Source organism: Protopterus annectens, chromosome 6.part0, assembly GCF_019279795.1.
Source record: "Protopterus annectens isolate FY-2018-M chromosome 6.part0, PAN1.0, whole genome shotgun sequence".
NCBI lineage: Eukaryota > Metazoa > Chordata > Ceratodontiformes > Protopteridae > Protopterus > Protopterus annectens.
Genome location: NC_056737.1, coordinates 492786710 through 492811885, shown reverse-complemented (window position 1 = coordinate 492811885; position 25176 = coordinate 492786710). Strand labels below are relative to the sequence as shown.

Sequence of the window (25176 nt, the reverse complement as noted above, 5' to 3'; positions counted from 1 at the left end):
CCTCTCGCCTTTGTAAGACCTTCCTCAAGGGTATTTTCCACAGCAGGCCTCCCATCAGACAGCCGGTGGAGGCATGGAATCTGTCCTGGGTTCTGCAGTCTTTCTCTGCCCCATTTTGAGCCAGCTGCGACATGTGATCTAAAATTCCTGTCATGGAAATCCTTATTTCTGGTGTCTATAACTTCAGCCAGAAGAATTTTGAATTACAAGCATTATGTATCGAGCCCTTATCTGATCTTTCATAAGGACAGAGTATCACTTCATACTAACCCATCCTTTCTCCCCAAAGTGGTTTCTGATTTTTCAATTCGCCAGTCCATTGAGCTCCCCGTGTTCTTCCCAAATTACTCTAACAAGGGAGAATACTGACTACATTCCTTGGATGTTCATAGACAATTACGTTTCTATCTGGACAGAACTGAATCCTTTTGCAAGTCGGACCAGCTATTTATTTCCTTTGCGGGTCCTAGAATGGGAGGCACAGTATCGAAAGTTACTTTGTCTAAATGGCCCAGGGATTGCATTGCCTTCACATATTCACTTGTAGAAGGATCTAAGCCTGGTCAAAGCAAAGCTTACTCAACTAGGGCTATTGCAGCATCTGTTGCCTTCCACTCTAGGGCCTCCATGGATGACATTTATGCAGCTGCCATTTGGGTTAAGCCCCACACTTTTATCAAGCATTACAAATTGGATCTGATCTCCAAGGGAAGAGCGACCTTTGGTTCAGTGGTTCTCAGGAATGTTCTTTCATAAGAGCCACTCAGGTTCTCCAAGTAGCTGGAGACTGGTCCCATCAGTGATGAATAGGAAGATGATTAACAACTTCAGATAAAGAAGTTATGTCTTACCATAACGTTCCATCTGAGTTGTTGATCATCTTCCAGTCATCACACCCTCCCACCGACCCCCTCCTAAGGTTCCTGGCAGATCTTCTGGGTCTTAGTGGTGTATTAGGGTTTCTTTGCAGAGATGGCCTCTGACTTATTTCTTCTTCTGTATGCTGCATGCATACTTGATCTGAGGTAACTGAGCAAAGGGCATTGTGGGTAGCAGCTTAGCTCAAGAGTGTTTTGGTGCATGCAAGCTTGGTATAAGGCTGACTCGTTTCCGAGGGCTCAGAACCGAACCCATCAGTGATGACTGGAAGATCATCAACAACTCAGATGGAACGTTATGGTACGACATAACTTCTTCTTTTTTTTTTTTTTTACACACACAATTTTGTCCTAGCTAGCAATTGTGTTTTAATGGTTTCCACTAAAAGACATTCTTCAGAAAGTCAATTTTTTGTTAAGTTATCCTGATATTGGAAAACTTTTTTATAGGTTCATAGGTAGGTACTAGGCTATCGGCCCAAGGGCCTAAATAAGCCTAGCCATCAAGGTTCCCTGGCTTACGCCACCCAAGAAAGTTAATTTCCTGCGCCCCTGTTGAGCAGAGCCACAGAAGTGATCCCCGGGGTGTATTTCCTATTTCCCATCCACTCATCAAGATTTTTCTTGAAGAGTGCTAATGAGGAACTTTGCTTGACATAGATGGGTAGCTTGTTCCAGAATCTACCCCTCCAGCATGTCCTGTTTATTGTGATGACAAGGTATAGGTCCCTAGAGCATGTGACTGGGAGGAATTGGGATTTATTTAGGTGTAGCATGTCCAACAGCTCTGTGTTTAACATAGCTTTATATGTTAGCCAGAGATCTCATCGGAGTAAGCAGTATGCTACAGAGTAAAGCTGGAGTTTTTTTGAGATGGTCAGAGTAGGGCATCTGTTTGAGGCCAGTAATCCTCTTTGTGAGGTACTTCTGTGGGCTTTCCAGCTGCTGCAGATGTCTTGTGAGGTACATTCCAAAAGGGCCGTTATACTCTCTAATGGGTTTAATGAATGCCGAGTAGAGGGAAATGATAACCTCTTTTTTTTCCTGGATGAGAACCCTTTTGTGATGAGGTGTGCCACATAGAAGGGTTTCCCGACTACTTGTGGCGATGTGATTATCAAAGGAGAGACTACTGTCCACCTGGGTCCCAAGGTGTCTTATCACACATTCGGCATTAAGTAGACTGCCGTTTATGTGGTAGTTCAGGGGTACAGAGTTTTTACCAAAGGGGATGTCAGTGCACTTTTTGGCACTGAGCTTGAGGCTATGCCTCTGACACCAGGCATCTGTCTCAGTGAGGCCCTTCTCTAGGATGTCCACATCATTTGGGGACTCGACTATGGCTCCTAGTTTACAGTCATCTGTGAACTTCATTAGCCAGAGGCCTTCTGTGTTCGCTTGTACTTCAGAGAAGTAGATACCAAACAGGAGAGGTCCCAGGACTGAACCGTGTGATACTCCACTTGTCACTGGTTTGGAGTTAGATTTGGAGTATGCAACTTTTACAGTGTGGGTTCTGTCAGTGAGCCAGTTGTTAACCCATCTTGTGACATAGGGATTTATACCTACTTTAGTGACTTTAGCTGTAATTCCTGGGGGATGGTTTCGAAAGCCTTGGCGAGGTCAAGATAGGCTGTGTGAACCACCTTACCCTCGTCTATGGCTTTGGTGACTGCCTCAAAGAAGTCTATCAGGTTCAGAAGGCATGATTTGCCTTTCACAAACCCGAACTTGGTGGGGTCCAGAGTTTGGAAGTTACCAATGTCTTTGAGTTCCATGGCCTTGCAGACCAGGCTCATCAGGCTAATAAGGCGATAGTTCCCAAGATCAGTGGTGGCTCCCCCTTTGTGGAGTAGGATAACTGTTGCTGTGTGCCATTCAGTGGGCACAAAGCCTGACGTGAGACTATGATTGAACATGGTGCTTGGGTATGGAGCCATTTCGTTCTGAAGTTAGTGTAAAAACGCAGTCTGAGATGTTGTCCAGTCCTATGGATGCTGTGTTTTTGGTTTTAGACAGTGCAGCTTTTACCTGCATATATGTGATTACAGGGACTCTGCATTCTTCCTGTGTAGATATGGGCCCTTTAGGGGGTGAGAGGGGGGTAAAGTTAGCACTGAACCCATCTGCCAGGATGTTGGCAATATCAGTTGATTCTGTAATTTTCTTGCCATTGTGCTGTAACTCACAGCAGATCTGGGTGTTGCCATTGAGATTCTTTTCATAGCTATAGAATGCTTTGTGGTCGCCCTTAGAATCAGTGGCGATTTTGTTTCCGTAGCTAGCTTTGGAGGATCTTATAAGGGATCTCACCTTCTTACTGAGGCTGACCAGGGAGCTCCTCCACTCATAGGATTTTACTCTCTTTTGCAACAATTTCTTCCTTCTGTTGTAGAGTTTGTTTATGGCAGGGGACCACCAGATTGGCTTCCGTTTTTTGGAGTATAGCATCTTGGTTCTGTTTGGGATAGCATAATCCGTGCACTCGTGTAAGTGCTTATAGAATGCATTTGTGTAGGATTCAGCAGTCGTAACTGTATTGTCCATCTGCATGGGTGTCATGAAGTTCGGCACTTCTCTCTTAAGAAGCATGAAGTTGGCTTTGGAGAAATTTTTTACTGTGGTTTCCTTAATGGTTGGTGGGGGCGGGATGCAGATATCTAGGGTGATTAGCTTATGGTTGGATCTGACGAACAAGGAGTTGACTTCAGGTGTGGAACATCGGTCACTCATGTTCGTAATGACCAGGTCTAGGATATTGTTGCCTCTGGTGGGGGTGTTGATAAGTTGATCCAGGGCATTGTAATTTATGAATTCCAGAAAGCGTTGAGCGGAGGAGTTAGTACATGAGTAGTTTTCCCAGTTTATGGTGGGGTAGTTGAAATCGCCCATTATTACAGTGTTTGTTTGTACCCTAATATTTTCCAGTGTATCAAGAAAGAAGAGTGGGAATCCTGGGGCATGGTGCGGGATCTGTATCAATCTACAATTTGGATTGCAGTTTTGCTCAGCGTTAGTTGCACTTGGATAACCTCGGATGCATTATTCTGTGCAACTAGGCTGGAGGTGTGGATATCCTTAATGAATATGGACACACCTCTGCCTTTGGTGTTCTGGTCCAGATTAGATGGCCGAAAGGTGTGGTATGAGTTATAGCCTGGGAATGCAGGGGTGCTCTGTAGAGCCTTGAACCAGGTCTCAGTCACAGCACAGATATCAATGTTCTCCATTTTAAGGAGTGCCTCGAGTGAGTGCATTTTGAGCATTTAGACTTCTAGCATTGAGTAGCATTGCCCTCAGTTTTTGCTTGCCTGTTCCAGTAACAGTGGTGAATTTGTCATTTGAACCTTGCCTAAAAAGGCACTATGGGGGTGGCAACAGCCTTAGACAGTATCCGAAATCCCAGGGGCGACAGGTGCAGGCCATCTCTGGCAAAGCATCGTGGTCTGTCGACTGTCATCCCAGGCAGACAGATAATGGATCCCCTTAGAATGACACCAGAAGCTTAGCCAATTGTTGAAGTCAATCATTTTGTCTTTGTACTGTGGTATCATTCTTGGCGATGGCAAGATGCTACTCAGGTCTAGGGTCATACCTGCCTGGGCTACAAGATCGGAGAGCTCTTCCATGGCTCTTTTCCTGTAGTCCAGGGAGGTACATCTCGGGTCGTTCACACCAACATGAACAATGACAGAGTCATATTTGTACTTGTTGTGGAGTGACCTGAGTGCGTGGGTTATGTGGCGGATCCTGGCACCCGACAGGCAGCTGACAGTAGCCTTCTCCTTGTTTAGCCTGGTGAGTGGGACATCAGTGTGCGTGACTATAGAGTCACCTATGACTAGTGTGTTGGGTACGTTGGTTTGCCTTTTGGGCTGTGGTTTATTGGCACACTGAGTCTGTGGGCTATGTGTCATTTGGGTTGTGTTAGGGGGTGGAGGTTGCTTGCGTTTCTGCTTTGGAGGTCTCTGTTGCTTGAGCAGATTATTATTGATAGCATCTGCAAATGTGTTTGTGGATTTTGGTGGTGTAGGTTTAGTGTAACTATGTGATGAGTGTGGTGTGGTGCAAGTGTTTACCTTCTCCTCTTGACTGTCAAGTTCGATCTTGGTTGGAGAGAGCTTTACCTCCAATTTGGCTAGATAAGTGCATCTCTCTCAGGTTGTGGTGTTGGGGTGGTAGGAGGAGAGGGTTGTCTGTGTACATGAGGCAATTGCTACATTGCCTCAAGATTGCCACATTCATCAGACGGACAGGAGAGAACACTGGGAGCTGACCCTTGGACATGCCTGAATAAAAAACAAGTTTCCTCTAGACAAGTGAGGAAAGTGAGTATAAGAGCTTTTTTTTTCTCTAAGCAAGTGAAGAAAGTAAACATAAAAACTGTTTTCCTCTAGGTCAAGAGGAAGGTTGAGTTCTGTAGTAATTTGTAGCTTATTTAGTGCTAACAACAAGTTCTGAGCACAAATAAGCAAATTCAAGTGCTAAAACTAAGAATCTGTACCTGGAACTTGTGCTCAGAAGCTTACAAACAGTGCTGGATACAGCAAATCTGTATCTGGACTAGACTAGTTAGAGGAAAGGTGGGAAACAAGTGCAAACACGGGCTTTTAAACCAGAATGATATGGAAAAACTGCCCAAATGGTCACTAAACTACAATTTCTGGGCCAGAAACCACTCTTGTGGTAGATAGGCTACTTAGTTCTTACTATTCCCACTAATAAGCTAGAAGGCTTCCCCCCAACACAGAAAGGCTTGGGGGGGCTGGCGAAGGCTATCTTTAGCCGAAAGCACTTATTGTTATCGTTGTATTCTTGCTTATTTTTACTTTTGCCAAGTCTATTTCAAGTTTTTTATCATGCTATTAAAGTTACTGTTTTACTGATCAAGCCGTGATGTTTCTGCCGAAGTTTTTACTCGCTGTTTTCTCCTTTTTCCCTCGGCAGCTTCAGTGTCAGCTGAATATTTGTTTGCCTTTTTTGTGAAGCTGTAGTCAGAATTAAAGAATTGTTTCAGTGGGAACAGTATGAAATTCCAGTATCCAGGCACAAATGTTATGATTTATTTGCAGCCTTGATTTTCCTTAGTCTTAAGGTTTTCCTCCTATGCTTTGGAGGAACTTTTGTTGTTAGCCTGCAGCATACCTAACAGCCCTCAACACCTAAAAATTCTGATTTAACGTACAAGGCCCTTCAGATCCACATATATCAATTTTTTCTACTCCAAAATCAGTCCCTGCAGTTATTTGGCAAAATTATCTGTTGCCAAATATATTGTGAATTCTAATCTTGTCACTTCTGGCAAAGATGGGAAAGCTTTTGATGGATTTAGGAAGAAAGTGTATTGTTCAACTTTTGCTTGCAGAATTCTGAATTTTTGGTTTCATATTTCAAAATACCTGCTTGAGTCCTTTGAAAATATGAGAAAGTTAATTGCTAACCTCCCTTCCTGAGTGATGCATTTCTGAATTTTAATAGCTTCTGTTTCCTAGGTAACCAAATACTCTCTGAAGTGTTCTTATGACTTTGCTGATACTATATGCAGATCCAGAGTAGATGCTACTGGATCAATAATGAAAAGGTTTGTTTTGTTACATTCACAATATATACTAGAGGATGTCAAAGTTCAGATCTTGAATTCTCCCTTGCATATAGAGGTATTGTTGGCCCTTCTTCAGTTGAGATCCTTAAAACATTTGATGAAAGAGGGAAGTTAATTCAGTGGAGGTCACACAGATATTTAATTCCTTTCCAATGTTTAATAGGACCTTTTCTTCCAGTTCAGGATCTTTTTATAAGAAGTAAAACAAAAGACATCTCAGCAAGATAAAGGAAAACAGAATTTCAAAAAGAAATGGCAAGGTATTCCAGAGCCAAGGACAGTCCCAAAAATCAGGTTTGATTATATGCTTCTCAGCATACCTCTCAACTGACCAGGTTTTTTGGAGAATGTCACAATTTTTGTCCTTTTCCTCCTTCACTACCTCAGATCTCGTTGGCTGCCATCACGAATAGCAGCTTCCAGACGAGCTCCTCCTAGGAATGTTTATTAGGTTACTGTGAGTAACTGTTTTTTTCTTTTTCTCCACCTTTCTTCTCTTCTTACTGTTTTTTCAGCATGTTCTTGTCTCCAAAAAAAAAAAAAAAAAAAAAAATCGTACTGACAGGCTTTACTTCTTTCTTCTACCATGTCCAAAGCCCCGAATGCTGGATTTAAAAATGCATAGGGTGTGGTCACAAAATGCCACCCTCCGATACCTACACCCTGTGCGTTTATTGCTTGGGTGCTAGTTATCTGGAGTCCTCCTATTCCATCTGCGCGGGCTTCAACCAGCCCATGCTAATAGGCAGGAGGAACAAACTTATTCTCAAGGGCCTGTTTCTCTCGTCTTCCTCTACACAGACCTCTCCTTCAAGAGCCCAAACTCCCTCCAAATCTGACCGGGACTGCCAAGACACGTCCAAAGAATCCAACAAAAGCCCCTAAGGAAGACGGGCCCCGTAAGAGACCTACAGACTCCAGGGCTTGTCGTTTCTTCCCCCAAGAGAAAGCGCCCCTCTCCCCGCCCAACCACTCCAAAGTTCTCACCTGAACCTGCTCCTGCCTGCACTTCCCTGGTCCTCACCTCCCCCAGGGACCACTCCAGACCAGGGTCCATTTATGCGCCAGGTCCTCTCGCTCCTTCTCTGCCGAAACGGACAGGATTTTTATGTGTTTTCTGCGTGCACAGATGCAGATGGGGGTTCTGCCTGCTCCGGAGCCATGAAACTCTGCTTCGGAACCCTCTGGTCCGAAGCAACAGAGTGTTGAGACCTCCCTGCCGATTGGTATTCTTACCTTGATGCTGACGGTAGCTCTGAGTGCTTCTGCTCTGACCAGTTCAGCGCTGATAGACTCTTGGAGCTGCGACTTCAGCGCAGAGTCCAGGAGGTGAGCGTCTGGTTCGAGGCGAGCGTCTGGTTCGAGGCTTTCGGGTCCATCACTACCTCTCAGCGTCTCAGCATTTGACAGTTTGGCTCCGACGGCCTCATCAGCGCCAGGGGTGGCAGTGCCTGGGGATTTTTGATCCCGGTGGCTTCGGCTCCGTCGGAGTTGTCCTCAGTTGTTCACTCCTTCGGCATTTGAGGTGGTGCAGAGAGCTCTCTCCACTCCATTGAGGGCCTCGACACTCCAAGCTTCGGTTACTTTGTCGGCTCCCTCTGTATCTGTGCAGCAGGCATCCCTCCTATCCTTTTCTGCATTTGATAACAACTGGATGTTCAAAACAAGTATAAATACATAAATACCAATACATTTTTAATACATGTTTAGTATGTCCTTTTGTAAATGTTTCCTTTACTTTTTTATATTTGACAACACCTAGATGTTCAAAACAAATATAAATGCATAATACAGTTTTTTAATACATTTTCAATGTGCCCTTTATAAGCACAACATTAATTCATCTTTCTTCATTATGTATATGCATCTACAACCAAAGACCTACATTGGATCCATTATTTTATGTTTGTATATATTACATCCAACTATATCTGCTACTGTTTAACTAAGTCTATTATTATTGTATTGCAACATTTTATTCTCAAATTTCCTTTTAATTTCAATTGTTACATTAAATATTTATTTATATGAAAAGGTCACTTCCTAGTGCATGTTTTTTATCGTTTTTAAATAAAAGTCTATTCCACTTCGCTCACCTTATCTAAATATTCAAATTATTTTCCAAATTCATTCTATGGGGATGTAAAGTATGGAAACTGATGATCATTCTACTCTCTAGTCTGTTTAATTGTTTCTTGGAGTTACCCCTACTGTTGGTTGGTTGTGCTATAACACTGAAAAATAAACTCTTGTCTGACCCTTGATGCTTGGACATAAAGTGCATGGGAATGGGACTCTCTAACCTCTGTCTTCTCACATCACCCAAGTGCGCCAAGATTCGAACTTTAGCCTTCCTGGTAGTTTGGCCAACATACCACGAAATGGGATCACAGTCACAACCTGTTATATAGATCACACCACAGCTGTTACAATTGTAATATTCATTGGCCTTATATAATTTTCCATTAATCTTTCTAACATCTAAATTTTTTACCCAATTACATACTGAACAGTTTCCACAACTGTAGGTCCCAACAGTTTTACCTATTACATCCTGATGTGTTGATTTAAAACCTTTTCTGCTCAACAGTTCTTTCAAATTATTGTACCTACCATAGGAAACCGCAATATGTTTGGGAAACACAGACTATAGAATTACCCTCACTAACAATTTCCCATGCTTGCCTCACTATTCTCTCTAAAATGGGAGAAAAATCAGAATATCCTGTAACAAAAAATGTATCTTCTTCCTCTTTACTGTGTTTAACTTTTCTTCCATTATAATTTCTGCCAACCCTTGTGTAATCCTCATCTGTTCCTATGATCTTATTCTTTGCTTTTCTCAATATTCTGTCACCATACCTTCTGTTCTTTAATCTGATATATACCTCATTCAGGCATGTTTCCTTTAAACTAACTTCAGAGGTATTCATGAAGATTCTTTTAAATTCTCCATATGGTAGTGACTCAATGAGATGGGGGGTGCATACTCGTAGCATATAGGAAATTAACAGCTATGGGTTTTCTATCTGGTTTGTGCTGTATCGTCTTGTCATTATCTACATAAAACATAACATCTAGAAATGAAATGCTGTCTCTGTCAGTACCCCAGGTGAATTTCAATCCATGTGGGTTATTATTCAAAGTTTCCATGAATTCCACAAATTCAGACTGATCACCCTTATAAATGAATAACAAATCATCTATATATCTCTTATAATAGACTACATTTCTGACATAGTAGTCTTGTAACACCGTAAACTGACTTTCAAAATCCCCCATGTAAATAAATCTAAAGAAGGAAAAAGATGGGTATGGAGGCAGTGGCTAGGAAATTGGGGGAAGGGCCACGCTCTGCATTTTTGTTGAACCTCCTTCATTTTTGATCAACCCATAAGCATTTCAAATGGAAGAACGAAGGCCGCCCCCATCGCCATTCCCCTCTTTTGTAGAAAAAAACTCGTTCTTCCATTTGAAATGGTTATGGGTTAAGCAAAAATCAAGGAGGTTCAACAAAAATGCCGAGCCGTGGCCCTTCCCCCAATTACCTAGCCACTGCCTTCATACCCCATCTTTTGTCAGTGTTAGAATACAAAGCATTAACATCCACTGTCTCCCCCCCCCCATAACATTTTCTTTCCATTCTAAATTAACCAATTCCTGACAAATTTGCTGAGTCTTTTTAACATGAGAGGGCATGCCAGTCAGATGATGATCATCATGTTACACTGCTGCAGTCATTACACTTGGGTTATCCTGCCGTCAGGCGGTCCCGCAGTCGGCCTGAGTTCCAAAGTCTTGGTCCGGCGTCGGTTGCTGTCGCTTCTTCCCTGACGTCAGTGCACCAGTATACAAGATGCATCCGACGCCATTTTCTTCAGTCTTTCTTGCCGCGAGGTGCCCGAAGCAGAAGCAGTTCGCAAGTGCCGGTCGGCCGACTCCTGAAATTTTCAAAGTCGAATTTCAGATCCGGAGTCTTCAATAAAGCTAAGTACCCCGTTGGGGAAACTTTTTTTCTTGCCTCAGACCAAAACAAATACCTCATAAGGACTTCCACTCTTACTGTATTCCATGCCTAGGCCCTGATCACAACGTCACTAGTTGTCTGTTTTGTGCTAGATTTAACAAACGCAGTATAAAAAGGCATTTTGATTTTGCTTTGCACTACTTTGGCCGAAGGTTCAATTATACGATGCCGTCGGATCAGCTGTCGGCCTCAATACCGAAAAAACGCAAAGACAAGGATAAAGACAGGCATCCGAGGTCCAAAACCAACGACGAAACCTCTTCTAGGCCAGTCGCCGGTTCTCAGTGAGGCTCTTTCGCAGCCCCTGACACCCGCTACCTCAGAGCCACAGGCTGCTGCTGACTCCCACGTGGAGACATCTAGGCCTCTGGAAACTCAAGGTATTGGGCCTACGGAAACTAATCCCTCAGATGGGTCCGGAGCACTTGATAAAAGAGCTGACCAAGTCCCTCTTGAGTAATCTCTCCGGGAACATCCAGAAATCTGTGGAGTCCCAGTTTTCTACCCGATAGTTGATGTCCAACATATCCATGTGCCTGCTTTCTGTCATGGCTGATGGTATGTCCAGGGCAGCAGGTAGTAGCCATTCACCGACATGCCTGTATGTGCCTGTTTGACTTTGAGAAAGGCATTCAAGGCATCCTTCATTAATACCTCATTTGATGGTTCAACGCTATTTGTGAACCTAAGGTGAAAGATAAGTTCACTAGGAGAAAACAGGATGGAAAAACCCTGTGTATGGATGGAATTTGTTTTTCTACCCCTCAAAGGACCTTCTTCTAAAACCAGAAGGTGGGGCTGGGGGGGGGGGGCTTGTGGTTCCATTTCCATAAATCCTAGGCTTTTGGCCAAGACTCTTCTATGGACAGCGCCATAGCAGTGACAAAGGGGGAAATAGCTTTAGTGGATGTCACCTAAGATGCAGATGCTGACTGCAGAATCCACGGTTTTCTGGTCCTTAGAGAAAATCCATTCAGTGCTCCTAAACAGTTGCCAGACTGACACACACTGGAGGCAGTTGGGGGCATCTGTCCCTGCAACCTTAAGCTGGGCATGCCCTCACTCAAGATTCATGGGTGCAGAGGATTATCACCAGAGGTTGTATTATTCTCTTTGTTGTAGTCCTACAAGACAGAGAAAAAATCCTCACTTCCACACAGTCAAATGAAATTTGCAGTAGCAGAGGTAAAAATACTGCTAGAAAAAAGGGCGATGCAACTGTCCCCCTAGAACAGCTAGGATTCGGAGTGTATTCAGAGTTCTTTTTAGTTCTGAAGAATTTAGGATCTAAGGCTAATCTTGGACCTAAAGCTAAGCCACGTATTCCTTTGTTTAGATGATTGACTCCTTACCTCATCAGCCAATGATCTGCTGGTGAAATTGCAGGGTTATCTTGCTCCACCTTGCCTCACAACTAGGAGTCGCAGTCAACCTTCTGAGGAGTCATCTAATGCTGATGCAACAAATAGAGTTTATTGGATGCCACCTGGAAACAGTTCCTCAAATAGCTAAACTTCCCCAGTTCAGAATACTGTCCCTGCATCAGATAGCTTCGGAGGTCCTTCACCATCTTTGTTCTTCAGCTTTAGGTTTGATGGCTGTTGCTATCACTCTAGTTACACAAGGAAGGGTACTGTATGTGAGTTCTGCAATGGACGCTTTCTGATCAGTGGTCCCTAAAGTCTCACCCACTTCATGCTCTGAAACACATCACTTGGTGGTTGTCCTCCCCTATAGTGTTACTTGGTTGACCTTTTTCCTATCTATCCACGATAACCATGTTAACTACAGATGTTTTCCTGCTGTGGTGAGGGGGAATTATGAAGGGAAGATGGCTCAAGCTTTGTGGTCAATGACCAAGGCCAGACTTCACATCAATTCTTGGAGATAAGGGCAGTCCTCTTACCATTGCAGGCCTTCCAGGACAACATTGCTGTAGTGAGGTATATCAACAAATTGGAGGGGGGGGGGTGAACTTGGCCGCTATGCTTGGAACTCATGAGAGTGTGGCAATGGTTGATATCATCCAGTCACTTTCTAACCACAGTGCACATCCTGAGGACTTCTATTGTTTTGGCTGAAAATTTAAGCAGGCCTATCCCTCTGTCACAAATAGTTCCTCAATCAAGTACCGGCAACACAGATTTTCAGTCACTGGGGCCAACCTTGCTGTGATTTTTCTTATTTTTATTTATTTTTTTGCAGCAGTTGCTTTGCCCTGATACCTCAACAGAGTCAGTCACTGAGGGATACTGTAATCCACAGTTGACCCCTGGGTTTTCTTTATGCCTTCTCCAGCTTCTCTTGATTACTAAGTTTCTTTAGAAATTTAGAAGGTGCATGGCCAAAGTAATCCTCATTGCCCCATGTTGGCTTCGGCAACTTAGTTCCCTTTCCTTTGGCCTTATCTAGTACACCCACCCCTGGGTATTGGACCCCCATCCGGATCTTCTCCATCACCTGTCCAGTCTGTCTCACCACATCTTGAAAAATCTGAAGTTAACTGCATTTTTTTTCAATTTCTAACACTGGCCGGAGATGCCAGGCTGTATATATCTATTATTCAAATGTTATCCTGTTCACAGAAGTCCAAGTGGAACAGGTTTACCATATGGGCTTCCTCCAAGGCTCTGGACCCTTTTTCAGCCCTGACCCTTCCATTCATTTTAGACTTTTTGGCAGAATTGTTTCACAGGGGATGTAGCTTCTCCACCATCAAGGTGTACAGATAGCAATACCTAATTTTCACACAGGGCAAAACCAAATGTCTGTTGCTTCTTCAAAGATTTCCAAGGCCTTTTTGAAAGGAATTTTTCTATTGAGACCACAAATGAGAGACCCAGTCCCTCTTGTGGGATATCACTGTCATGCTTCAGGCTTTGACAAAAATCTTCATTTGAGCTGACATTTCATAGTAGATTTAAAGTTTTTAGTTTGGAAGACTATCTTATTGGTGGCTATTATATCAGCAAGGAGGATCTCAGAATTGCAATCCTTGTATTTTAAACACCATTGTCTAACCTTCCATAAAGTCAGGGTTTCTTTTAGAACAAATGTTTAATTTATCCCAAAAGTGACCTTTGAGGCAAGCCCTAATCAAACCATCAATCTACCAATAGTTTTCCCCAAAGTATTGCAGTAGAGGAGAATATAATTTGCATTTGCTAGATGTTCATTGACAACTCCTTTTTGTGTTTACACAGAACAAAGGATTTCAGGTAGTCTGATCAACTATTACTTGCCTTTTCTAAAGCCAGCTTTGGTCAAGCAGTTTCTAAATGTACCCTATACAGTTAGCTTTCCAACTGTTGTAACTATTATCTAAAATCAGGGCAGTAGCGATTTCTACTGCTCTGTTGCGTAAGGTACATATTTTTGAGATTTGTGCTGCAATGACTTGGTCTACTGTCCATAACTTTGTTATACTACAAGCTGAATGTACAGTCAAGAGCCCATACATCTTTTGGCTCCACTGTTTTTAGGAATATCCTTCCTTGATTACACCCAGGTGTTTTGATAGCATGGGAATTTGTCCCAGAGGTTGAATTTGACCTCCTTTTCCTGTCTGTCAAGGCTTTCATCATTATCCACCTTTTCTTCAAGTAGGTCTGCATAGGTTACTGTTATTAGATGATGTATTCAAACTATAAGCAGTCAGTCAGTCTGTGGCATTCTGGGTAATGGAGAGAACTATGGGTAGTAGGAGGAGTTGGCTCCGTAGAACCAAGCTTCTGCAAAATGCTGAGGTCTTAACTGATAACCCAGAGGTTGAATGGGATGAAAACAAGACAACATGGATCTAGCATTATGGCAAGTACATAACTTTCATTTTGTCCCTGTCCATATTCAGGCACAACTTGGATATATGGATGGGAAACAGAATATTTACTCTGGGACTGCACCATATACTACTAATGGACAGAAGCAGCTCCTAACTGGTTTCTGTCCTTCATGGGTCCCCTGAAATTATCTATGGTATGATCCCAGGTATTGTCATTAGGGGTAATATGCAAGTATTGACCCCAAGATGTATAAGACCAGTCTGTAAGTAAATAGGATAGGTTAATTCAAGCTCAAAAAAGGAAACTGGATAGGTTTAAAATGGCCCACAAGTGCAGCTAAACTACTATTTAAAGTAAAATATTCACCAAGGCACCAAAGTTCACTTCAAGCAGAAACCACAGGTACCACCAAGGATCAAATACCAGCAGTTTTCTTTGAAAAACGCAGCTTTAATGAAAATCAACAAAAAACACACACACTTCAGGCATTAACATCTCCTATCCAGTATGTTTTTGTTTGCAAGTTACTTCATCAGATGCGGGCAGACTTATGAACCATTCCTTTTATACTCCCTCTACTTGGTGAATTGAATCAATTACCTAATGAAATAAAAATGTTAATTGGCAATTAATACAGAATACAATAAATTTAAAGTGACTATGTGCATATACAATGCCAATTAACATTTTTATTTCATTGGGTAATTGGGCGGCCACGGTGGTGCAGTGGTTAGCATTGTTGCCTCACAGCAAGAGGTACTCCGGTTCGATCCTCTGCTGGGGTACCTTCTGTGTGGAGTCTGCATGTCCTTCCTGTGGTCGAGTGAGTTTCCTTCGGGTGCTCCGGTTTCCTCCCACATCCCAAGGACATGCTGTAGGAGGATTGGACATTCTAAGTTGGTCCTAGGTGTGTGTGTGTGTGTGTGTGTGTGTGTGTGTGTGTGTGTGTGTGTGTGTGTGTGTGTGTGTGTGTGCCTTCTGTAGAAGGTTGGGCGCTGGGCTGGCAACTCAACACTGTAAAACTCCACTGCCAATCATGAGCGGACAGATGATCCGCTGTGGCGACCCCTAACCGGGAAAAGCCGAAAGAAGAAGATTTCATTGGGTAATTGATTCAGTTCACCAAGTAGAGGGAGTATAAAAGGAATGATTCATAAGTCTGCCAGCATCTGATGAAGTAACTTGCAAACGAAAACGTATTGGATAGGAGATGTTAATGCCTGGAGTGTATGTGGTTTTTGATGATTTTCATTAAAGCTGTGTTTTCAAAAAAAAAACTGCTGGTATTCAATCCTTGGTGGTACCTGCAGATTCTCTTTTAACCTAGTATTCACCTATGAACCCATATTAGATGCGGCTGGTTCACTCACTAAATAAAATTCATTAAAATATCGAACCAACAGTGTTGCAGTTTCAAAAAGAGCTTAAAGCCAATAAAGGGTGTTGTTTACAGACTTATGTACACTAGTACAATATACTAAAATTAAATGTCTAAGCTGTTTTCATTTTGTTGTAAAATGTATATAGTTTAATAGATCTTTAAAGAATCAGGAGATTTTAATCTTTATTTTTTTCTTTTTTTTTCAGGTTCCTGATTACTATGACATTGTGAAAAATCCTATTGCACTGAGTGTTATCAGAGAAAAAATGAACAACTGTAAATATAAATTAGCATGTAAGTATTAACGTGTTTTATTCATAACAAAAGGTCTGAAAAATATTTCTTTATTGAAGAGCATTTGCAAGTTGAATCATGCAGCAGAGAGTGAGCTTTTCTTCTTTCCAGACTGAAAGTGAGGAAATTAATCTTGAGTCCCTAAATGAATGAATGTTCAATGACTGTGCAGGTCACATGACTTCCTTGGGGTTTGTATGATAGTTATAAATGTTATTGGTTAAATAACAGTGCTAAAAATGGCTTTGAATATAGTCTGCTGTTAGTACTTAGCCGTACACTACCCCCCTTGCATTGTTCAAGACGGTTCTGGCTGCTGATCTTTAGTCCTGTGCTATTTTATTGTCAAAACTGGGACTAATTTCTCATTTTTTTTGTTCAAACTATAGCCATTTTGAACCATCAGTAGACATTGCTCTACATGAGGATTTCATTGGTTGGTGGGGTCTTAAATCTGGTTAGAATTATCGGTGCTGTTTCCTCTCCATGAAACTACTCCATTTGTATGATGGTGGTTACAAAATTTTATTTTATTTCCTTTTTGTTCATGGCACACATCTACATCTTGAAACTTCTGCAGCAGTTTAGGCAGCCCTCTTTTTTGGAAGATGTGTTTCTAAAGGTTGTATAAGGAGTTCCATGTCAGGACATTGTTTATTCCAGGAAAAAAGATGAAGACCTCTTCAAGAGTTTGGAAGTTCAGAATTGTTAACCTTCATACTCATAGCTCTTTCCTTCATTGTGGACACTGTACAACAACCACACTTCTAAAGTCGTCATCAATACGAGGAGCTTTCCTCATTTTGAGTCATAAAATGCCATGTTTTTCACTGTTCCGTACTAGCAGACTGCCACACATTCAGTGTTAAGAACTGATGTGAAGTTGTCCTATCTCGCCTTCATTCTTTACTTGTGGATTCAGAAGCCATCCTTGGCAGTTTACTAAAGCTCGAGGTTTCCAACCAGATCTTGGCTTACTCCCTATCCCATGATTCTCTAGGGAATTCCTCAGATCTCGTTTGCCACTGAAACAAGAGCGAGCGTTCAAGTGGCTCTGGCTGAGTTTTGTTTTTTCTTTTTTCTCTAAGCATTAGGCCTGTCATTTCTAAAAACAATTGTGTGAGAGTACTTTAGGTAATCGAATCATAGGTTAGAACTGTGTCTGATACTTTACGTTTCTTTTCTGGGGTTATTGTTTTAGTTTAAGGCCTACAGTTCACCCCATCCTGACTCCTTACTGTGTGCTATTACTGTTATTTGCATAGTTATTGCCATTATTAGTGTTAGTTTAGAGGTGTGTGTTTGTTAAGAGTTTTACCTCGTTTGATTACAGAGCTACTCGGTCCATTTTAGTTAGAGGGCCAGTATTTCTACAGCCCTGGGTCTGTTGTATTTCATCTTAAATCTGGGTCGTTTAATTTAGAGAGCATTTGTTGTGTGTTAACCCACTTAAGTTAGAGGGTTTTTCTTCCCCTCCTGTGTGTTTAAAAAAAAAATGTATAGTTATGTTTGCATAGTGTTTGGTGTTAAATAGTTTTCTGACTGGAGTTTGTTATGTCTAAACAAGTCAGAGTCAAAGCTTTCTGGCTTCAGGAAGTGTTCCAAATGTTCTCAAAAGATGTCCCGTAACACACAACCATTCTGAATGTGTGTACTGCCTTGGAGCAGTGCATTTACAGGAGTCATGTCCTATTTGCCACTCCCACCTCAGGGCCTCGGAGCCGGAAGGCATGGACCTAGTAGTAGTGGAGCTGAGATCAGCACCTGGTTCTGTGGTTCCAACTTCTGCTCCGACTACTTTGGTGCCATCTGAGCCCGAGGAGTCTAGGAGCCAACGCTCTCCAGTCGGATCCAGGGGGATAGTCAAATCGGACAGTTGTCTGATCTGACTTTACCACTCAGAGCCTCTGCACGTGTGAGCACAGCTCGTGCATCAGCTTCGGAGCGAACCACCATGGCTCGGGGGGGACCTTCTGGTTCTTCGAAGCCAGAGGCTTCCTCGGGTCATGGGCAGGAGGGCTTTCGAGGCAATGAGGAGAGTGCTGTCCCAATGAGCAGCTCCACTCTCAGGTCCTGTCATTCCTCCCTAGAAAGCATCGTTGTCATTCTCAGCACAACCGATCCCACACAGACGTCGGGACCCAAGGCCTCAGGATCCTCCAATGGGTGAACCCATTTCTTCTGAAATCTGTCCAGAATGCCCTTCTGAAGAAGTCCCTCGCAGGAGATTATGTAAGAGGAAGTATTTGGACTCCCCAGAGGAGTTGGTCACATCAGACACAGACCGTGATGAGTCCGAAGGGGACCCATGGTCTCCCTTTGAGAATGTCTTCTTTGCAGACATGCTAGAAATTTTTAAACAGAGAGGCATCTGGAAGCCCATTAACCCTATTGATGAGTATGCCTACATGAAGGCCTTTGGGTCTCATCCATCAGCCACTTGGGTGTCTCCACCTTGCGATGAGCTTATGGATTTAGTTTGTCAAAAGGCATGGGAGCCTCCAGATTCAGTGGAGTCTGTTCCCCTGAGGCCAAACAAATTTATCACTTCCCTTGAAGATAAGACCTTTCTTACCAAGGGTGTCCTGATAGATGATATGGTGGTGGCAGCATCCACCAAAAAGGAGTTGTCTGAAAAGTCCACTTCTGTTCATCCTCCAAACAGAGTCTCATACGATGGACAGATATGAAAAGCACGTTTTCTTCAGCAACCTTCACACTGAGGTCCCTGAATTATCTTACTCATTTCACCAGATTACAGAGAGATCTCCTGAAGGAGTTTGGAGATGCTCTCCAGGGTTCAGTAGCTGCGAGGGTATCAGGCAGTGTCCTCCCAGCTCTCTGCTTAATTCAGTAGTTAACTCATCCATGAGGCTTGTCTTTTATGCAGCCGATGGAGCGAGTAGGTCAGTGGGTTCAGGAATTGCCCTCAGAAGACATTCTTGGATGCGCCTGTGTAACTTTGCGGAATCCTTCAAGTCATCCTTTAATGCCCCCTTCGGCTCATCCCTTGTTCGGGCCTAAAGTAAAAGAGACACTAACCAGGTGTGAGCAGGAAGGAAAGACTCTCTTTGCTGTCGGAGTCTGTTTTTCCACACCTTCTAGAACTTATCCCAAAAGTCAAAAGGGAGGAAAGATATGGTGTCAGAAATCCCAGAGAGCTTTTCAGGACAAAAGTGGTGAGCCTTCCCCAGGGGCAGAGGGGGAAGCAATAATGGAAGACACCGGCCATGCGGCAGAAGGGGTCCGCAGAGCCAGGGCAACAGAGTCCTCCTTTGGTAAGCCCTTTCAGCGCCTCCTGAAAAGAGGCCCATCTGTTCCTCTGTGGAGGCAGTCGGGGGTCAATTATCTTTGTACCCAGATGCCTGGCTAAAAAAACAAAAGACAAGTGGGTGCAAAGCATCATATCCAGAGGTTACTCCATACCCTTTTCTATTCCTGTCCCACGCACAATAACTATTCAGGATGTTCCACTCAGTCACAGGAAACAAGCAACCCTAAAAATACAGAAGTAGTTGCTAGTAAAAAGACTTATCCAGCCAGTCCCCGCAGGCCAGATAGGATCCAGAACTTACTCAAGGTTCTTTTTAGTTCCAAAGAAAACTGGGGACTGGAGAACCATACTGGATCTCAGCAGACTGAACAAATCTTTAAAAAAAAAAAAAAGACAAAGTTCTGAATGGTAACACTGCAGTCAGTACTTCCCTTTCTGGGAAAGGACAATTGGATGTGCTCTATAGACCTCCAGGATGCGCACTACCACATAAAAATAGACAGGCCATCCAGGAGTCATCTGCACTTCTGGCTGGGAGCCAGTCACTGCCAGTTTTGAGCTCTGCCCTTTGGCCTTGCTACAGCCCCCAGAGTGTTCACCAAATGTATGGCAGTAGTTACGGCTCACCCGAGACGTTTATGATTCCGGGTGTTTCCATATCTAAGACGACTGGCTCCTAACCGCCACCATCAAGCATCTACTAACAGAGGCAAGAGACACCTCACTGACACTTCGTACTCGTCTAGGGATCATAATAAACTACGAAAAATCTGCCTTATTGCCATCTCAACATATTTTTATAGGCACAAATTTAGACATGATGACAATGCTGGTAAAGCTGCCGCCAGACAGAGTACAAGCCCTGCACATACAAGTTCAACAGCAACTTTTCAAAATGAAGACCCAAGTAAGGATGGTTCTAAAAGTATTGGGCACCATGGTAGCAGCAATAAGCGTCATTCCCCTAGTGAGAATGCACATGAGAATTTTACAGTGGCTACTGTTCACTCAGTCGTCCATGCAGGAGCTTCCGATGTCGCATCGCATCATGTTGAAAGTCTCTTGCAAAAGAGACCTTCATTGGTGGCTCCACTCAGATTCGATAACCTTAGGTGTCGACCCTTTGTTCTTCTACAGTCGCTCGCCACAGTGACCACGGATGCCTCCCAGATAGGGTGGGGGGGCATTATCAGGGAAGAACAGTCCAAGGCACTTGGCAGGATCATGAGGCCCACTTGCACATCAGTGTCCCAGAGATGACAGCAGTGCTTTTTGCAGTGCAGACATTCCAAGACTCTTCCACTGGGAACGGTTGCAATACAGATGGACAGTATGTCAGTAGTATAGTACATAAACAAGAAGGAACCAAATCTTTACCCCCTTTTTCGAGAGGCCCTGAGAGTATGGCAGAGGGTAACCTCCTCCCAACGCTTTCTGATAGCAATACATATTCCCGGGAAATCCAACGTCATAGCAGACAAACTCAGCAGAGCAATACTGATGCCTCACGAGTGGTCCCTGAAACAAGATATAGCAGAGACGAATTTCCATAAATGGGGCCAGCCTTGCTGCAATCTTTTTGCCATGTCCATAAACACCAAATGCAGCAGCTACCTTGCCCTAATCTCCCCTACTGGGGAATCCCCGAGGGATGCACTTGCTCACAATTGGCCCCCGGGTCTCCTCTATGCCTTTCCTCCCCTCCCATTGATACCCAAAGGTCTTCAGAAAGCCAGTGCAGTGGGAAGGACCTTAATACTTATAGCCCCATACTGGCCTCTCAAATTTGGTTCCCCTTCTTGCAGACTCATCTACAGGAGGAGCCTTGGATTCTGGACTCAATACCATATTATCTGACCCATCTGTCGGGAATGTCCCATCCATCTCTTCAAATCCTCAAATTGACAGCTTGGCTGCTCCAATTCAAAATATAGCCCAGGCTATACTTCTACTTCAGTGCAACATATCCTGATTACTTCTCACAAAGTTTCTACAAGAAGGTTATATCTCAGCAAACGGAAATGATTTTCATTCTGGGCCATAAAAAAATCATATTGACCCATTTTCAGCATCTATATCTACAATACTGGAATTTTTGGCTGAACTGTTCAGTAAGGGAGCTGCTGCAGCTACTGTTCGAGTACAGTTAGCAGCAATCTCTTATTTTCACTGGAGAAGAGGAACCCAATGTTATGTCCCACAGACTTTGTAAAGCTTTCCTGAGAGGTACTACCTGTTGAGACCTCCCATTAAACCACCTCTAACTCTGTGGAACCTAAATTTTGTATTTTTCTGGATAATTCCCCCCCCCCCTTTGAACCTGCATCATCCTCATCATCATCATCTTCTTTCGGCTGTTCCCGTTAGGGGTCGCCACAGCGGATCATCTGTTTCCATTTCTTCCTGTCCTCTGCATCATGCTCTTTCACACCAGCCGCCTGCATGTCCTCTCTCACCACATCCATAAACCTCATCTTAGGACTTCCTCTTTTCCTCTTACCTGGCAGCTCCATCCTTCGCATCCTTTTCCCAATATACCCAGCATCCCTCCTCAGCACATGTCCAAACCAACGCAATCTCGCCTCTCTTGCTTTGTCTCCAAACTGTCCAACCTGAGCTGACCCTCTAATAGACTGATTCCTAATCCTGTCCATCCTAGTCACACCCAGTGCAAATCTTAACATCTTTAACTCTGCCACATCCAGCTCTGACTCCTGCCTTTTCGACAATGCTACCGTCTCCAACCCATATAACATAGCTGGTCTCACTACCCTCTTGTAGACCTTCCCTTTCACTCTTATTGGTACCCGTCTGTCACAAATCACTCCTGACACTCTTCTCCACCCATTCCACCCTGCCTGTACTCTCTTCACCTCTCTTCCACACTCACCATTACTCTGAACTGTTGATCCCAAGTACTTAAACTCATCCACCTTTACCAACTCTACTCCCTGCATCCTCACCATTCCTCTACCCTCCCTCTCATTTACACACATATATTCTGTTTTAGCCCTGCTGACCTTCATTCCTCTCCTCTCTAAAGCATATCTCCACCTCTTCAGGGTTTCCTCAACCTGGTCCCTACTCTCACTACATATCACAATGTCATCTGCAAACATCATAGTCCATGGGGCCTACTGTCTAATCTCATCTGTCAACCTGTCCATCACCACTACAAATAAGAAAGGGCTCAGAGCTGATCCTTGATGTAATCCCACCTCCACCTTAAACGTATCTGTCACTCCCACCGCAGTCCTCACCAATGTCACACTACCCTTGTACATATCCTGTACCACTCTTACATACTTCTCTGACACTCTCGACTTCCTCATACAATACCGCAAGTCCTCTCTAGGCACACTGTCATATGCTTTCTCTAAGTCCACAAAGACACAATGCAACTCCTTCTGACCTTCTCTGTATTTCTCCAACACTCTCAGAGCAAATAATGCATCTGTAGTGCTCTTTCCTGGCATGAAACCATACTGCTGATCACTAATCATCACCTCCCTTCTTAACCTAGCTTCCACTACTCTTTCCCATAACTTCAAGCTGTGACTGATCAATTTTTATCCCTCTGTAGTTACTGCAGCTCTGCACATCACCCTTATTCTTAAAGATAGGTACCAAAACACTTTTTCTCCACTCCTCAGGCATCCTCTGACTTTCCAAAATTCTTAACCTGGAAGACTGTCTTCTTAGTGACTATTACTTCGGCTAGAAGGGTTTCAGAATTACAAGCATTATCCATAAAGCCCCCATATATGCTGTTTCATTCTGACAGTCTCACTTCGCACTAACCCGTCTTTTCTACCAAAAATGTGCTCAGAGTCAAACTTAAATCAATCTGTAGACTTGCCATTTTTGCCACAAGTATGGTAATAAGGCAGAATGCATGTTACACCAACTAGATGTAATCAGATTGTATCTGATATACCTACCAATCACCGAATAAGCAACTTCCAGATAAAATAAGAGCTCATTCTACAAGAGCCATCTCTACCTCTTCTGCCTTCCGGGCAAGATTACCAATTGATGCCATTTGCACAGCAGCAACGTGGGCAAGGCCTCATACCTTTATCACTCATTACAAAGTGGATTTGGCCTCCAGAGACAGGGCTTCCTTTGGGTCCACTGTTCTGAAGAATGTTCTCCCATGAGCCACCCAAGAAAAATGATGCTAGGGATGCTGTCCCACAAGTAAAAAATGAAGGCGAGATAGAACAATTTCACATAAAGAAGTTATGTACTCACCATAACGTTTCATGTGAGTTGTCTATCTCGCCGTCATTCTTATGTCCCACCCTTCTACTCCCATCCTTTTTTAGCTCCAGGAGGATCGAGAGGTTTCTAATTGGTATCTGATTGTCTCTGACCCTCTTCTTAGCTTATAAATTTATGGAAGATTATATTCTCGAAATGCTGAAATCTCGAATTTCACCATTTCAAGACCATAAAGCTGAATTTCTAAAATGTGGAAAGTACATAGTCGTGAATTCGAATATCTCGAATTTACGGATATGGCTTTACGTTATGTGACGTACGGTGTTTACTTTGGATGTTGTTTGATGTGGTGTATGGATTTACGTGGAGTGTAAAGTAAGTGAGTGTTTTATAAGGGTATTGGGTGGGAGTTTGAGTGCATGTTAGATTGCATGTTGTATGTGTGGGTTAGGGTAGGTCGGTTAACGTATAGGTGTGTAATTGTTGGATGTGTTGGTGTTTGTGTGTGCGAGGGACTGTGGAATGTCTGGGTGCGAGTGTACTGTCTGTTACTGTTTGTGCGATCTCGGAGTTAGTATATATAAGTGGGGGGGTGAGGGGTGCAGGGGGGCTTGATTTTGTGTAGTGTAGGTATGTGCATGTCTGGTGTTTTATTTGTTTTGTGGTATGGGTGTTGTGATTTGTGTGTGGTGTGGTGCATGCTGTGTGTTCAGGATTTATGGTTTCGGGTTTGTGAAGTTTTGGTTTTGTATGGGTTCGGCTTTATGGTCTCAAAATGCTGAAATTCGAGATTTCAGCATTTCATGATTATGAAGTGGAACCAAATTTGTATACATATATAAAATCTAGTTTAGTTTATCAGCAAACAAGATCTGGGGAATGCCTTAGAGCATCATGAGATAGGGAGTAATCCATGAGCTGGTTGGAGACCTCGAGCTTTTGTAAACGGCCGAATCAGAACCAAGGATTGGTTCCGAACCCATAAGTAAAGAATGAAGGAGAGATGGACAACTCACATGGAAAGTTATGGTGAGTACATAATTTCTTTTTTTAAGTAATAGCCATGATAAGTAATAAGGAATCATATTGATTCTTCAAAATCACTTTTTGTGCTCATGAAGAAACGGATTTTAATAATTTTGTAAGCTTCATAGCTGAAGGTGTTAGTAAGCTGTTGGCAAGTGTTCCACATCTGGGAGACGGAAAGTTGAGGGCTGAAATGGTAAATTTGTCATTCAGGGATAGTTATTGGTGTGTTTCATTCCTTTTGTCCCACAAGATATTCCTTAGATGTTATTGATGTGTTTCATTCCTTCTGTCTGGTCTACCTGTTATCAAAAACTCACTTCACCAAACTTCTAGAAACCGGGACGACTTCACCGAACCCTTACTCGCACGAATTCTCAAATCACTGGAATTTTACTCTGGCAAAATAACTGCTTTGCCACCATGGTCAACTTTGCCCATTTCCTCAGTGCAGTGTGATCTTGGAGTTGGTATATTTAGTTGGGGGGATGTGGGGGGGCTTGATTTGCTTCGGTTTGGTTATTTAGTCGTGATGGCTAAGTGGTTACTTTCCTGGCGTAAAATTCTGGTGATCCGAGAGTTCGTGCAAGTAAGTGTTCAGTGAAGTCATCACAGTTTTTAGAGGTTTGAAGTGTGTTTTCAATAATGACAGGTAGAAACCCATTCTACCATTCAAGATATTCCTTAG

General features: G+C 43.2%; 1 protein-coding gene across 1 annotated transcript in view; it reads left to right on the top strand.

Annotated features, from left to right (window-relative positions):
• LOC122803863 (bromodomain adjacent to zinc finger domain protein 1A-like) overlaps positions 1 to 25176 on the top strand; it is a 184085-nt gene that overhangs the window by 47949 nt on the left and 110960 nt on the right. Inside the window, exon 3 of the mRNA XM_044073543.1 lies at positions 15877 to 15964. Coding sequence (XP_043929478.1) covers positions 15877 to 15964 — 88 coding nt within the window. The remainder of the gene's footprint in view (positions 1 to 15876; positions 15965 to 25176) is intronic.